This window comes from Scleropages formosus, chromosome 7 (assembly GCF_900964775.1).
Source record: "Scleropages formosus chromosome 7, fSclFor1.1, whole genome shotgun sequence".
NCBI lineage: Eukaryota > Metazoa > Chordata > Actinopteri > Osteoglossiformes > Osteoglossidae > Scleropages > Scleropages formosus.
In genome coordinates, this window is record NC_041812.1 from 20,096,114 (window position 1) to 20,112,451 (window position 16,338).

General features: G+C 40.2%; 2 protein-coding genes across 6 annotated transcripts in view; one reads left to right on the forward strand and one right to left on the reverse strand.

Annotated features, from left to right (window-relative positions):
* LOC108926308 (tripartite motif-containing protein 14) lies at nucleotides 1-8,650 on the reverse strand. Its single transcript, XM_029253303.1, has 8 exons — nucleotides 8,593-8,650; nucleotides 5,982-6,281; nucleotides 4,070-4,512; nucleotides 3,429-3,524; nucleotides 3,053-3,301; nucleotides 2,859-2,881; nucleotides 1,964-2,109; nucleotides 1-1,840 (listed from the first exon to the last, which is right to left on the reverse strand). The coding sequence occupies exons 2-8, from the start codon at nucleotides 6,268-6,270 to the stop codon at nucleotides 1,287-1,289; spliced, it is 1,800 nt and encodes a 599-aa protein (XP_029109136.1). The 5' UTR covers nucleotides 6,271-6,281; nucleotides 8,593-8,650; the 3' UTR covers nucleotides 1-1,286.
* Nucleotides 8,651-16,338, forward strand: part of cnot1 (CCR4-NOT transcription complex, subunit 1) — a 23,442-nt gene continuing 15,754 nt past the window's right edge. For 2 of the 5 annotated variants that reach the window (XM_018738911.1, XM_018738913.1), the window contains exons 1-13: nucleotides 8,661-8,794; nucleotides 10,764-11,051; nucleotides 11,486-11,593; nucleotides 12,074-12,172; nucleotides 12,487-12,555; nucleotides 12,656-12,710; nucleotides 12,855-13,058; nucleotides 13,392-13,560; nucleotides 13,659-13,785; nucleotides 15,196-15,306; nucleotides 15,453-15,623; nucleotides 15,711-15,838; nucleotides 16,041-16,281. In XM_018738911.1, the coding sequence (XP_018594427.1) occupies nucleotides 10,950-11,051; nucleotides 11,486-11,593; nucleotides 12,074-12,172; nucleotides 12,487-12,555; nucleotides 12,656-12,710; nucleotides 12,855-13,058; nucleotides 13,392-13,560; nucleotides 13,659-13,785; nucleotides 15,196-15,306; nucleotides 15,453-15,623; nucleotides 15,711-15,838; nucleotides 16,041-16,281 (1,584 nt within the window). In that variant the 5' untranslated portion in view covers nucleotides 8,661-8,794; nucleotides 10,764-10,949. Of the gene's footprint in view, nucleotides 8,795-10,763; nucleotides 11,052-11,485; nucleotides 11,594-12,073; nucleotides 12,173-12,486; nucleotides 12,556-12,655; nucleotides 12,711-12,854; nucleotides 13,059-13,391; nucleotides 13,561-13,658; nucleotides 13,786-15,195; nucleotides 15,307-15,452; nucleotides 15,624-15,710; nucleotides 15,839-16,040; nucleotides 16,282-16,338 lie in introns of all 5 variants that reach the window. The other 3 variants (XM_018738914.1, XM_018738915.1, XM_018738912.1) reach the window with 2 other exon arrangements.

A 16,338-nucleotide genomic window follows, 5' to 3' on the forward strand; every position in this document is an offset into this window, starting at 1 on the left:
TGTAGTTTTTATTAAGAAGCAAGGATACATTAGTTTATTCAGTTCAATTTATTTTTATAGAGCGCTCTTCTCGCAGCGACATAGAGATCTGAACAAAGACGCAAGACAGACAGGTGGAACGTACATTTTCACATCAATAATGCAAACCGGAGCTGGGCTGGAGAAACGCAAAAGTGAGTGGTTCTAAGCGAGTTCAAATCCTGAAAAAAATTGAAGGTAATCCTAATGTTTGTTTAGTGGTTAGTTCACATGAAGTAGTCACTGCTATCTAAACTCAGTTTTAGTAAGCAAAAATGTTACCATTGCATACAGCACAGCTCCTCAAAATGTAAAACAAAGGTTAATTTATCCAGTTATGATGTAGTAATTAAAAAACACAATTATCTCCTATTATCTAGTCCTAATTCAATCCTAAAAACTGACCAAATATTTAAAAGGAAATGACTCATTCCATTATTTATTATGAGGAAAACCTCCCGTTTGTTCCAAACCCATCCCAAGTGCACCCCAAAAATCCAAATGAGGCCTAGTATAAGGAAGAAGTTGTGTAACACATTAAAATAGAATAACAATACACACAAAATATTAAAAATTAAAAAAAAGCACTTCATAAAGCAAACTTACCTCGGGAAAGACAAAGGCCGTAAGTCGCATTTAAATAAATGAATAATTACAAAATTAAAACAGAATGGTGCAAAAGAAGATGCAAAGATTAAAAACGTGAGAATGTAAGCAACACCACAGAGTGTCAGTCCACAACTGAGAGCATGAGTACATAATTCACACAATGCGGTGCATCTTACAGTCTCTAACGCGGCCACATGGCGCAATTTTCAAATGCAGTCTTAGTTTATAATAAAAACTGGATACTGGAAGACAAATAAACCTTTTAAAAACAGATAACAGCATCAAGTACTGCCCTAGACTCAACATGTATTAGGAAGAGCAATTACCCAGGAGGAAAAAGAGAAAGGCGCATCACATTAACGTTACTTGCTTGGAACATTAAAAATGTTTAACACATGCAGAAATATTCACCTCAAAATGCCAAAGGCAATATTACATATTGCAGAAACTATAAATCCAAATGATCAATTAAAATACCTCAAAGCAGCAAGATGTGTTCCAGAAGTAGACTATTCACAATTCAGTTTTAAATTATTAATTTCTCTGTGTCATTTTGGGCATGTTCCATTGTGATGCTCTAGAGATCACGCGATACAGAGTAAAGGCTACACTTCTGAAAAGATGCTTCACGCTTTAATGCACTTGAAGTCTTCCGAAATTTACTCCACAGCTGTTGACGGGAAAAGGTCACAAAAGGCGAGTTGAGCTTTGGACACGGCCAAGGCAGGGAAGAGTGGCTGAGTGAACTCGTGATGGAAGCTGTGGAGTAAGCTGAAAGCGCCGTCTTGAGTGACACTGTAGAAGGACAAGCAGCCCTCCTCCAAATCCAAGTACACTCCCACCCTCTGCAGAGGGCTGTTGGGCAGGGGGACAGCTATTTTGTCATGCAGAGCCTCAATTTTATCCCTCTCACCATACAAACACCAGGAGTGAGGGTTGAAGCCCATGCGGCAGGCATCATCAGCCCCTTTCCGATGGATGCGGGCTTCGCAGACACCCACTTTCCAGCGACCCTCGCCCATCACCTCGACCTCCCAGTAACTGCGGCCGCCCTCACGAGGGTGTGTAGCCAGCACCTGTGGGAAGATGCTAAAGCGGGTGCTGAGTTCAGGGTATGGCTGGGGTTCCTCACAATATGTCACCTTTCTGCTGTTCTCTGACAAGATGAGTTTTGGATGGGCAGTGTCTTCATTCAGAGATGGAATGACCCCACCTGATAAAGCATATATGCAGAAGGCAGCTGAACTCTCAAGACCACCAGAAGTAGGGATCAGAGATATGATAGCTGGGTTTCTCAACTATGTTTCTGAGGGTAGGTCACAGAGACAGGACTTACACAGCAGCCGGAGAGCATCCCTGTCATGTGGACCAAAGACCACTGCGTTCAGCCTCTTCACTGCCCAGGCTTGCAGCTGCTCTAATCGAACCTCATCCACTTCAGCTACTTCCAGGTCCTCTGAGAGATCTGGTATTCCGTCCAGACTGGGTGAAAGATTAAAAAAATAAATAAATAAATAAATAAATAAATAAATAAATAAAGAATTCATAGAAAAATAAAGGGAAAATATTCCAAGTATATGTATGTATAAATACTGACTATAAATAAATTTTTATACCAAAAAAAAAAAAAAACCTGATATTTATCAGGAAAAGAAATTAAAGAACCAAAACAAGGATTGCATGTATACCCAGTCCTCACGTAGGAAATTAATTTTAAAGGTCTTCACAGCGTTTTTATTCAAGCTGTCCTTGTACCAGTTTGCAGACAGCTCGAAAACTGTGTAGCCCATGAATGGACTTGTTTTATGTAAAAATTAACACATTACGGCATTTTTTCGTGCACCATTTCCCCCATTCAACTATTTTCTACCAATTTACAAGGTAGCCTGAAAGCTGCATAACAACTACGCTGCACTGCACTGGGAGTGAAAAGTTTCTTTTAAAAACTTCCCACTGGCTGAAATAACGTGAGAGCAAAGGGAACTGGCATTTTTACATCAGCTCCTCCTCCACCTGTTGTGGAAGTAAAACAAAATGCCTTTGTACTGAATAAGCTTGTTGTATGAAAAACGGTACAGATTTTCATAAGCCATTGCAGAGGTTTTTCATTGTATGTGACCTTGTTATATGAGGGTGGAGAATATTCTGTTTCTCTAAGTTGACTTATTAATTCCACTGGCAGTCTACATATAGCAATCAACAGAACTGATTTAAATTGTTTTTAATCATACCTTGTTATAACCTTGCTGTATTCCTGTGAGAAACAAAAGACACATTACTTCAAAACATGACATTTTCTAGTACAATGCATGGTACTCATCAGCCAAGTGTGAGCAGATCTAGTGGAACAATATTGTTCTGTCTTTAAATGGATAAATTGGGATCTTCTGTGAAATTCTGTCAGGTACAAGGAGGGGTGATATACCGCAACAAAGGCCTGGTTCTGTATGCCAGATGATGCTTTGGCATCAGACAAATGCTCCAAGGTGCCCGTAGCATGTTGGATGAGACGTAGAACATCCTGCTGCCACTCAAGCTGGGCCTCGATGACCCCCACGGCTCGCTGTTCCTCCCTGGACGCACACTGCAGGGCCTGATGCTCCTCTCTTTCTAAGGCCTCCCGTATTGCCCGGTACTGTTGCTGTACACCATCCTTGGCCTTTCCCAGGAGGACCTGAGGTGGGATCATGGAGAATAATGTATTTTCAGCACTTTTTCTATAATCTTTATCACAATTACCTCAGTCACCATCATTTTCATCACCATTTACAGCACTGACAATACAAAACCTGCGTTCTTACCTGGATGCTCCGTTTCTTCTCTTTGAGTTCAGTGACTGTGGTCTGAACTGCCTGTTCCTTTTCTTGCATTTTTTTCATCTCCTTCTGCAAGTCCTTCTACGAGGTCAAAGATGATTATTTTGTAGCATTGTAAAGAATTATAAAACCCAAAAAATCCATCATGTGAACAAGACCAGAAGGTGAGAAGTACCTCAAAGCATGGAAGAATGACAGGGCCAGTGGTTTGGAAAAGGAACAGCAGGTATTGCAGTTGTTAGAGTGTCTGCTTTGCACCCGGAGGACGTAGGTTCAAATCCCACCTCCTGCTGTAGTACCCTCGAGCAAGGTACTTACCCTGAATTGCTCCAGTAAGAATTTACGATAATAAATCATTGCAAGTTGCTTTGAAGAGAAGCATCAGCCAAATAACTAACAATTGAACTATGAGACAAAGTAGTAGCTGATATGAATGCTGCTGCAATGTCAAAAGGAAAGTTAGAAACAGACAGGTCAGAAGGAAGAAGAGGTGAAATTATTTAACATAGAATGCTTTAAGCTGAACTATTACAGCACTGTAATGGACTCAGTACAATTCTGCAATGAGGTAACGTCCTACAGATGGGAGAATATTTAATCCTCAGAAACCCATCCTTGCCACTCACTCTCAACTCCCTCTCAGCATCAGTAACACTGATGCAGGAGTGGTTGCGATGAGTCCCGATGACAGTGCACACAGTGCACACACAAACAGCACATTCCTGGCAATAGATCTTGTTCACTTCCTGGTGCTCCTGACACCGCCAAACGGAGATGTCCGCCTGGGGGGCTACAAGTGTGTGGTTCTGGAATACAGGTGATTCCAAGTGGGGCTGAAGATGTTCTGTGCACATGGAGGCCCCACAAACCAGGCATGTCTTCACTGCAGTTCTCCGTGTTCCCGTGGGTGGGCAGTAGTGGCAGATTATATAGGCGTTACTGCTGGTGGAGGGCGAATTTGTGGGAGAGAATGAATTCTGAGACCTTGATGATCTTTTTCCAAGGTGTGGTGGACTGGAATGGGAGAGGGAGGCTGAACATGAAGGCTGTATATCTTCAGAGTTGGCTTCTAAATAACAGAAAAATTAAATGCAGATTAAAAATGAACACAAACAAAAGCTGTAAAAGTAGTCAACCTTGTTTGATTTTGAAAAATTAACACTCCATGCCTTACACTTAAGTTACAATATTAAATACCACAGGGAATGTTGCAATTACATTAAATTTTCATATTGATATATTTGTATTAAGGCTATATATCTTACTGTGCTGCAGTTCAGACGAAGGCAAGTCATAGCCTCAGTTTTAATGTCTGTAGGGATCTCATAGAGATTTGGGGGTGTTTTTGAAAAGCCTGAGGACACAGAACTGAGAAATCCCTCACTTTTAAAGTGTTCCACTTGCAGCACACAGTAGATGGTTTGACTGCGATTTATTTACATTTATTCATTTAGCTGATGCTTTTCTCCAAAGCAACATAGTGTTATCCGACCTACAACCATTTACCCATTTATAAAGTTGAGTAATTTTTACTGGAGAAATTTTGGGTAAGTAACCTGCTCCAGGGGACTAGAGCTGGAGCAGGGATTCAAACCAGCAAAGGCAGCAAGTCCAACCACTTTGCTCTCTGCTGCTGTCTTTGATCAATATGAATATGGATGAATATGAAGTAATGTCAATAAAAAGACATGCTTTCTGCATCCACAGAGCATCAGCTCACTCTCTGCATCCAGAGTCATGCTTTCTGTTCTTTTCAAATGTGGATTTATGTACTACCACCCAGGTGTTACAACATCCAAAGTATCTCTCACTTAAAAAAAAAAAAAAAAAAAAAAAAAAGTGACCAAACATAATCTTAAGGTGACCCCAGCAAAAAGCTGAAAAGGTATACACACTTTTCAAGTGTTTAACTCTCACACTGGTCCACACATAAACATTTTCATCATTTGTTAGGGGGAAACATCCCCGCTCTATGTTGTTTTGCTGCAAGGACCCCTTTTTGGAATGCATTAAGAATTTGTTTGGGGGAACCATGTTACTAGGACACAGTTCAGGCCATTGAATGAACTCCCTCTGTCCCTCAGAGCTGCTGAATCCCTGTCACAATCACTGACACAGACCCACTTCTTGCCTGATCTCCTAGCCTATTGGTATCACATTATGGACCATGTATCACGCTCATCTTTGGATTTCCTTTCAATTCTACATGAAGCTACTCGTGTAAGTTACCTGAGCCTGTGGTACAAATGTCGCATCAACAACTCTCATCTTTAGTCGTGAAATTCACCTGTTTACTCGGACGCTGCGCGTAGCTGCTTGCTGCGCAGGAAACTTCATAAAAAAAAATGTACAAATAGTGAAAACCGACGCAACCTTCAACTTATTAAATAAAAATTACACGAGGATTTGACTTAAACAGATTTGGACTTTTTAGCAAAGAAACTGAAAGACTGAGTCGTTCTTCTGTACGAGCATTGGAGGAGATGGTCCAGGACTGGCCCATCCATCCATTGAGCATGTTTGGGATGCTCCACTTACGGGCGGCGGTGGGGCTGCGGGGCGGAACCCCCGGCGACCTGTCAACGGAGCCCTGCGGAGTCTCAGCCTCCCGGCTCCCGAAGGCCGGCAGTTTGCCGTACTCGTCCCTGCACTCGGGGCAATAGTAAGGGCCGGTCGGAGAGCCACTCCACAGCTCCTGGATACACCCGTGGCAGAAGCAGTGGCCACATCGGAGACGGGTAGGCCTCCTGCATTCCTCGTGGCACAGAGGACACACGGGAGTGGGCCCGTCGGATGGAGAACCTAGTGACCCACCCATCGTAGCCATATCCTGCAAGTCTGCGCCACAAAAATGAAAGCGGTAGTAAACCGGAGGCGGAGCCTCATTCAAAAAGAAGACCCACCTCCCCTCTTAAAGGGCCAGCAGTGACTAGCCACACACTAAGTATGTACTGTACTGTACATTGATAGAATCCCAGGTTCACAACTTTTTATTGCCAGAACATAGCATACTGGAATTGGTTTTGGTTTGGCGCCAAACATAAAACACAAGACAAGACAATAAGAATGAACAAAACGGACACATGCAAGTAGTAAATAAAAATCAGCCAGGAGTGATAGAATTAGTGGTACAGTATTATATAGTGGCTTAATGCCTATAGCGGCGCAACTCTCTGGTTGTGGTTGGGTCAAATTGTCAGCCATTACGGCTTTTATCCATCATGAACGTGGTTTCTTTCATCTGATTACCAGGCTTCATGACATCCCCCACTAGGCACCTGAACACAACATTAATGACTACTGTTTTTGTTAAATCTCATGTTTTATTTACATTTTGTACATCTCCAGTTGTGTGGTCAGGTGGGGCTGCCACAAGAAATGAATGGATGAGACTATAATAAAGAGTAAAGAGTGTCAGATGCTACATTTCAGGAGTTATCACACATAAGCAAATGGTAACAGGCCTAAAAACCTAAATACTAAAAAAAGTGCAGAACTTGTAAAAATTAGCAGGAATGAAGTTGGTTAAGAAGTGAAAAATATATAGTGAACTTATAGCTTGTTTAACAAAATTACTAGTTTCTATATCCAAGTTTTGGGTTTTATATTAATTTTATGTCTGTTTTTATGTACATGAGTAACTTTTATTTTTCCCTGAAACAGATCTATATTTCCCTTTATGTACCTGCAAAGCTTTCAGACAAATCACACAAAATATAAGCTTTCATTAACACCAACAAAAGTTTAACATAAAAAAAATGGTCATTCACAACATTCAGCCAAGCTAAAGCACGTATTTGTCACAGACTTCTTTGCCAGCTATTCAGAATTTCTCCTTTCACGTCAATTTAGTTATATTAGATAAGCACAGTGGCCTCCAAAATTATTGGCAGCCTTAATAAAGATGAAAAAGCAACAAAAAATAAACAGCACTACATAAGCAGCTATGCGTCATCATGAGGAGAGAGAACCAAAAAAAAAAAAAAACTCAAGCATTTCTTCAAAGGCACTTCCCTCAAAAGCAAATATTAATGCATGTGCAATAGTTTTCCTGACAGGGAGAAATCAAAAAAATACTACTTTTGCTTCACAACAAAGCTGGCAAGTACAACTCAAGAAATCTTGTATGAAAAATGAGCACAAACTAATAAAGTTCATGTATGTAAAGGCGAAATACGACAGAATAAGATGTGGAACGATGAAGGTCCAGTCCTGGTAGCATGATAGTGGTTAGAGCTGCTGCCTGCGAACCCAAAGGTCACAGATTTGATCCCCACCTCTAGCTGTAGTCCGCTTGAGCAAGGTATTTGTCCTAAAATTACTCCAGTGAAATAACCCAGCTGTATGAATGGGTAAATAATTGTAAGCTTGTAATAACTGTAACCTTAACATTGTAAGTTGCTTTGGAGAAAAGCCTCAGCTAAATGAATAAATGTAAATCAAAATTACTTATTCTCCCCCTTGTATTTACAATGAACTCATAACTAGCCAGCCATTCAAATTTGAATACCTGCTCTTTACAATGAAGAAAAAAAAAAAAATGTGTATCCTGAAATCACCACACTGTCCATATGATTAATTTTGGTTAAACTGTTGCTTATGACATAATTTTTGTCATTTCTATGGCTGAATACTGGTGCACTTTGTTCAAGGAATACAGGTCAGGAACCAGCTAGTATTTGTGCTCAGAGGCTGAGTGAGTTCTTCGCTATATTATACTGCTCTTGAGATTTTGTTAATAAAGCACATGATAATAATTTGTCCTACAGGTGAAGGTCAGAAATTCGTGTTTGTTTTTTTCTAACTTAAAACTCTGAGATGCAGACTCTCAGTCACTCATCTCTGAATTCTAAGAATGCGATTCAGTTCTCAGTTTACATCACACATCGTTTGAAAAAGTGATGTTAACCGCACTGCGAGTCCTCACTTACTAATGTCGCAAATAAAGACGCTACGTTTTTAATGCTTTTTTTCGATTGGTGACAGTTTAGAAAACCGGCGAAAGTTGGCATTATATTGCATGTTTAACTATGAGTTTTTATTTATTAAAAAATAAAATTAACAAAATGCATTTAACAGCTAGCAGGCGACAGCCGTCGTTAATGCAAGTTGGTGTTTATTTAAAAAAAAAAAAAAAAATCCAACCTACTTTTTTGCCGTGTCACGCGCTGAAGCTCAAGAAGATGGCGCTGTGACCGCGCGCGAGATTTCCGTCGCCATTTTATGGTAGAAACCCGAACCTAACTGAACTAGAACGGAAGGCTTTACGTTTACGTGTATTTTGTGAAGGTTTTGGGTGCACTGAAGACAAAAAGCAATGAACAGCGCCAAGTGAAACGAGAGCAGCAAAGGTACCGGTTAACGAAAATGCTAATGCGCTCCAACGCGCCGTTTCTGCTTGTTAAATGTAGGTGGCTGAGGTTCGTTCGTCAGGAGGACGTGTGTTCGTCGCTTGTTTTCTAGCTAACTCCGTGACCCTCGTCCTACGTCTCGAATTCCAGTCGAAACTCTGCTTGTTCATTGCATATTTTACTTATATTATTTTTCGAATACGTAAATATAATAACTGTTGAACAAACTGAGAAAGGCCAGCTTATAAAACCGTGTAATAGTGCATAAGGCGCTCACGCGGGCAGGTTACATGCTATGGTGCGGAGCAGCTCGCCTTCGCTCGGCCGCGGTGGTTTCCCTGCTAGCTATAGCTAACTAGGCTAGCTTACTAGCATGGCAACAAAGCAAAGGCTAGAGGTGGGGCTCACAAAATATCTTGAATGGCCTTACAGCAATCAATATTTGCTTATTTCCGTTCGCTGCGTGGTGTAACTGGTTTGATTGCCGGTTTCAGTCGTTTTGACGATTGTGAGACGTAACCATGTATTTAGGGACCCAGTACACAGTAGCCCTGACGTTTAGTGGGCTAGCCTATTAGCATGTGTTGCTAATCAGGCAATTCGGCCTACATGTAGATGTAACAATTCTGGCCACTTTTGTAATATCACACACAAATATCATGGTCAGCTTGCTTGTTACGAAGTTGTACTGACAGTGGCGTGTCTTTAATAATGCGTTTGTCTTTATGAAAGTACATTTAATTGTAATTTTGATTATGTACACGTTAACCTAAACCACACGCTCAGGTCATGATGGGTTTCTTTTTGGTACAGTTGAGTTGGAAGTAAAATAAAGGCTTAGACGAACGCCTGAATGGGACAGTATTAACCAACACGACGTGTAGCAACTAGTTAACATGCATAACTAGCTGTTTTTCCACAAGTCGGCCGGCGGAGATGGATGGGCCCACCCTCAGGTTCCCGCGAGCTGTTGTCATTAGTCATCCAAGTTTTAAAGCTAGATGTGTAACGTTTTCATATATAGCTAAGATATTGAGTGTTTGTAGTTTCCTCCCATTGTGTAGCTATTAACTTAAGCGAATATGTCACAATCTCAAACTCTATCAGTCTGCCGCAGTCACGGGTAACAAAGTTGCATTTGGCAGAGGTAATCCCCGGCCTGCTAACCCGAAGTGCCAGTGCGTGGTGATCCTGTGTGTTAGCACTCGGGTTAAGATGGTCGCTAACTAGCTCACTTTTCTGTATTAAAACGACCTTTTCCGGTTAAATACCACGTCTTTTGCCACCTGAAGGTTTACCTGGGTAAGGTAATGACACCGTTCCGTGTTTCCAGAAGCAGCTGTTTTTATATGTAAAAAAAAAAAAAGTACTTGTGTACGTTAGCGGGTAAAAGGGTCGAAGCAGAAAAGCAGCAGCCAGGCATATAATCTGAAGTGCTTAAGTTTTTTTAAAAATATTAAATACATCCAAAATGTAGTTAAAATTGCACCTGTTGCAGTAGTATGTATAGTATATTTCGACACTTGCTGACTCCTTTGAACAAAAGACCAGGCTTTGAGGCCTTGCTCGGAAAAAACTTGGGGGGGGGCGTGATAGTACTTTGATTCAAAGTTTGAAGGTATGCTGGGATTTTTAGTGCTGTTTGTAAACCCTATGTCTACTTTTTTGTTTGTCAACATTTTATATTGAATACCAGTAGTTTTTCTTTAACTTTACATTGTTAAACAAATATTCTTATTCTGTTTTGATGAGGTAACTTTGTATGCCCCATTTAAATGTGGAAGATACATACAGGCTGTATTCATTATAACCTGAAGACAGTGAACTCAGTATTTACACCAGGGCTTAATTTTGAGTGTTTTCATTAGATTAAATATGAATGTGCAGACATTTTTACACAGATACTCATCTAAATCACCTTTAATTTGAGTATTCTGTGTCTTAATTCTTCCATTCTCTTCTTTTGTAGATGCAACATTGATATCGGATTGAGGGATTTAACATCGGATCAAGAACTCAGGAACAGAAAGCAGTTACTAGACCAGATTTTTACACCTTGGGGAAAAAGCAGAATTAACCTATCTCTGCGGTGACTAAAGGGGAATAATGGTGATTTTGCGCCGGGCTCGGCCGCCTGCTTCCGCCCCGACCAGCAATGAATCTTGACTCGCTTTCGCTGGCTTTGTCTCAAATCAGCTATCTGGTGGACAATTTAACTAAGAAAAACTATAGAGCCAGCCAGCAGGAAATACAGCATGTAAGTATTTCTAGTTTTCATATTTCACTAGGCTCTCATCTTGTGACTACAGGAACTGTACTGAATTTCTTAGGTTAAACTGAAAATTGCCAGTGGGAAAGTCTTTAGCTGTAGTGGTTGATCTTTGGGCATATTTGCTTGTACTAATATTTTCACTTTTTTGTGTACTGGAACAGTTTCTGAAATGTAAAATGTGATAAATAATACTACAACTATGTGGGTAAGTCAAAGTATCTGCTGTATATTTTTTTAAAAAGTTAAATTTTTTGCAGATACGTTTTCACTTACCCTCATATTTTGTGGCTTTGTACAGATGTGGTCTGTCAAAATACTCCTACTTTTGAGCAACTCTGATTACATCAATTAATTCCCTGGGAGTCATACTTGGTAATAGTAGCCTGAGGAGATTCTCTCTATTCTTTTTATTCCCTCAGATTGTGAATCGACACGGCCCTGAGGCAGACAGGCATTTGTTACGCTGTCTCTTCTCCCATGTGGATTTCAGTGGCGATGGTAAAAGCAGTGGTAAAGACTTTCATCAGGTAATTATTTTGTCCAAAGATAGACAAGTACTTCTAGATATCTCTCACACACCCACACACACACATACTGCCTGAAACTGCTTGTCTCAAGTGGGGCCGCGGGGAGCCAGAGCCTAACTTGGCAACACAGGGCGCAAGGCTAGAGGGGGAGGGGACACAAGTCTATCGCAAGGCACCCAAGGAGGCCTCGAACCCCAGACCCACCAGAGAACAGGCCCTGGCCAAACCTGTTGCGCCACTGCGCCTCCTTCTTCTAGATATCAATTAAGCTTAAACATTTACATTTGACAAATTTCTGCCACATGCTATTTAAACGGTGATTGAGCCGTTACAATCTAGTGGCATGTACATTAGTCGTCAGAGGGGTATTTGCATACCTCTCGTTGCTACAGTGTGAAAAGTAATGGTATTTTTGCAACTTCTTGGCTGGAACCCTTTTCTGTTTTTATCATCTCTTCTTTGTCCATGTGTATGTACCAGACGCAGTTTCTGATCCAGGAGTGTGCATCTCTAATTACCAAACCAAATTTCATCTCAACACTTTGTTACGCCATTGACAATCCTTTACATTATCAGAAGGTATGAAATGTTTTTCTTTTTAAATATTTAATATTGTTTACTTACATGAAGTTTGTGGTTTTTCATATGGTCATGTATCATGTTTGTTGCTAGTTGAAGCCCCACTCTGTACTATAATGTTCTTGAGCAACATACTTGTTCTTAATTACCACAGTAAAGTAGAAAAAGCATTAGCTAAGCAGCTAATAAACATAAATGAATACAATGATTTGACCAAAGTGATCTAATGGCATGAAACGGTTGATATTTGTTTTGAATTGCATCTTAATTTCTGTAAACCCCAAAGTATAGTGAACTGATTTCTTTATTTTCAGAGTTTAAAGCCGACACCCCATTTGTTTGCTCAGTTGAGTAAAGTACTCAAATTAAGCAAGGTCCAGGAGGTATGGAATTGGAGCTTTTCATGCATTTGAGATTTTTATGTAGAAATTAAGGTAATGATAGTTTTGTAAGACTGTCATGTACATATGTGTATCTTTACAGGTGATTTTTGGCCTTGCCTTGTTGAATTCATCCAGCTCGGACCTAAGAGGATTTGGTAATTATGAAAATTGATACTCATAGTTCATAGGAAGAATTTGTTGGTAGCTGAATTGTATGCAAATTTAGAAATGACTGTCATGAAGTTAAGAAATTTTTCACAAGAAACAGGTTGCTGAAGTTTTTCTACCATCCTTTTCAGCTTCCCAATTTGTGAAACAGAAGCTCCCCGATCTCCTGCGCTCTTACGTGGACGCAGACCTCGGGGTTAACCAGGAAGGTGGATTCCAAGATATTGCTATAGAGGTCCTTCACCTGCTCCTCTCCCATCTCCTCTTTGGACAGACGGGAGCCTGTGGGGTTGGACAGGAGCAGATTGACGCTTTTCTTAAAACTCTGTGCCGAGGTACGTGGACTTGCTATACTTGTGTAAACTGGCTCATAATAAAGTGTCATTTGAAGGTCTGAAACAAGTAATCTTTGGTCTTCCTTGATTATCGTATTTTTTTTCCATTTTCTGTTGAATCCAATCCTCTCAGATGGAGAGGATACTTTTATGTAACAATTACGCATTTTGTGCTTTTTGTTCAGCAAATTTTGAAGCAGAAAGGTGGTTTTTTTGTATGTATGTATACGTGTGACTTATCACTTTTTTTTTTTTTGTTGGCTGAAACTGCATCAGAATGTGGTGATACAGAAAAATGTCATGCCTCTAAGCTGTTTTTATATATTGGTTCAGATTTCCCGCAGGAACGCTGTCCTGTGGTGCTTGCACCACTGCTCTACCCTGAAAAACGGGACATTCTGATGGATAGGATTCTGCCAGACTCTGGAGGCATAGCAAAGACGATGATGGAGAGCTCTCTTGCAGAGTTTATGCAAGAAGTTGGCTATGGCTTTTGTGCAAGGTGACTTTCTTCTAAATTCAGGTTTTTTTCCTCAGTGTCAGATGTTTTTGTGTAATTGTGGTTCTCTATGATCTTGCATGTTTTTGTTATTGTCTCAGTGTCGATGAGTGCCGCAACATCATCCTGCAGTTTGGGGTGCGTGAAGTCACAGCCAGCCAGGTAGCCCGTGTCTTGGGGATGATGGCTCGTACCCATTCTGGATTGTCAGATGGTATTCCTCTGCAGGTAAAAAGGCTGACTTGGGTACTGCGACATTTTGATGTCTTAAAATGGAACTTGATTTTTGAAAGCTGTCTATGTAGTAATGTCCATATTATGCTGCTCTGCTGTCTGGTTTGCTCTCTATTTAATTAGCCTTCCAGTAGAATTTTAGCTATGAAAATGGAACCTTTACAATATATAAAATAATTTAGTATGGAGAGAGTGGTATTTTGCATACAGGCAAACAGGACATTTGAAGTAAAGTAAAACAGCATGCAGTTTGAAAAAAATTCAAGTATTTTGAACAGGGTCCAATTGTCAGTGCAAACTTGGCAGAAGCATCAGCAATGAAGGCAAAAATTTCAGCTCATAAAGTTTCTTATTTTTTACTGCAAAGTGCATTCTGTGTCTTAAGCACAATGATCTTCCCTTAATTTAGCATTTTGGGTTTCCTGCCTGTGGGTGTTGCTTGTTTTCTGCATATACATAGGGAAATTTACAATGCCTCCATTTATCATAGCAGGCTAAGAGATGTGTAGAGTTTGTGATAGTTTGTTTTTGGTGGCTAGCTGGGAAATTTGAAAATGTCATTGCTAATGTGCTGACATATGCTGTCTTTTCTGACTGTAAAACTCAACAGAACATGTGGAGATGTTCACAGTGCATATCCTAGCTGTAGGCTGCCACTTCAGTTTCCTCCTTTTCTCATGATTAAATGGTTATTAGTGCCGTTTCCTGATGTTATTCGTGTATACTTGAGCAGAAATTACTTCTTGTGGGTCACTGTTTATCCAAAGGCAAGGATATATGATTAGTTGATTTGAAATAATGAAGGCTGTTGTTAAATTTGAAAAATAATATGTACATAATTGTGGATCTTAATGGAAAAGAGGCAAAACGGAACACTTTCTGTAGTGCAGTAATGTGACATTTATTTTGCATGTTGGCTGCTTAAATTTTTGTTTCTGACTGGGTAAGGAAAGATGTATTTCTTGAAGACAGACTAAAGAATGAAGCATTGGTGTACAAGCTTAAAATTCATTTGACTTGCATCACATTCATAGAGTTATTGTGGCAACATTAGCAATAATCAGCTGCAGTTGAATGTAAAGTTAATGAGACTTGCATGAAAATGATCAGTCAGCTTGTCTGAGATCTGAGTATCTAGGTTTTGCCTTCGTTTAGGCCCCAGGTAAAAACTGTCCACTCTTGAATTTTTAAGCGCATAGTTTCTGCCTTTCTTGCTGATAGCGTCTGTTATTTAAGAGCATCTCAGGGGCTGCTTCATCTACTCAGTTAAATGTCATTCTCTGAGATTTTCATTAGCTCAATCAAGTCCTTTTCCTTAAGTATTTAATTGGGGGAAAATGAAGTTTTATGGTGATTTTATTGTGAAAGCATATCTTCTATTATAGTATTAATTTTGTTTTCTAGTCAATCTCTGCTCCAGGCAGTGGAATATGGAGTGATGGCAAGGACAAGAGCGATGGGTCCCAAGCCCACACCTGGAATGTGGAAGTTTTGATTGATGTTGTCAAAGAAGTAGTAAGTACTATTTGATTTGATTGTGTAAGTTGTTTTTATGCAGCAATTGGGCAAAATTTGTCTTTGTGTGTATGTCTGATGTCCTTTCATAAGTAGTATTTTTTGTTGTATGAAAGTATTTTCAGTAACCCCTCTTGTTTTACCAGAACCCTAATTTGAACTTCAAGGAAGTGACCTATGAGTTAGACCACCCTGGGTTCATCATCCGTGACAGCAAGGGATTACAGATCGTAGTGTATGGCATTCAGAGAGGCTTGGGCATGGAGGTCTTCCCTGTGGATCTTATCTACAGGCCCTGGAAGCATGCAGAGGGACAAGTAAATATTTTTTTTCTTTAAAACTAGATGGCAAAACTTTCTTTTCCATAGGTTTTTACTTTCCTTGTTTTTTTCCTCTTTCCCTAGTTATCATTTATACAGCATTCACTCCTGAACCCAGATGTCTTCTGTTTTGCGGATTACCCGTGCCATACTGTTGCCATTGACATTCTGAAGGCACCACCAGAAGATGATAATCGTGAGATAGCAACATGGTACGTGTATGGATTTTCTTAAGCATTTCTGTTATTTCTGAAAGCAGTGAATTTGTCTTATAGATTTTGCAGCACATTTTCCCACACAGAAAAAATTTTGTAAATTAAAGTACAAAAATGTTTGTCATTTTCTGCAATATTAATAAAAATTAAGTCATTACCGAAGTCTTTGCTGTTTCTAAAATTTTATCATGGTTTACAGGAAGAGCCTGGATCTAGTGGAGAGCCTGTTGCGTCTGTCTGAGGTGGGGCAGTACGAGCAGGTGAAGCAGCTCTTCAGCTTCCCCATCAAACATTGCCCCGACATGCTTGTGCTGGCGCTGCTGCAGATTAGCACCTCCTGGCACACTCTGCGCCATGAGCTCATCTCCACCCTCATGCCAATATTTCTGGGCAACCACCCCAATTCTGCCATCATTTTGCACTACGCGTGGCACGGACAGGTGGGTCCTTTTCTTTAAGGATATTCCCACATATCATAATTAGTGGTTTAATGCAGA

Coding starts and splice junctions, on each gene's coding strand:
- LOC108926308 (XM_029253303.1), bottom strand. CDS start 6,270: ATGGCTACGATGGGTGGGTCACTAGGTTCTCCATCCGACGGGCCCACT. Junction 3,525..4,069: donor ATGCTGAGAGGGAGTTGAGA/GTGAGTGGCAAG, acceptor TTGACCTCGTAG/AAGGACTTGCAGAAGGAGAT. Junction 1,841..1,963: donor GGATGCTCTCCGGCTGCTGT/GTAAGTCCTGTC, acceptor ATGCTTTATCAG/GTGGGGTCATTCCATCTCTG.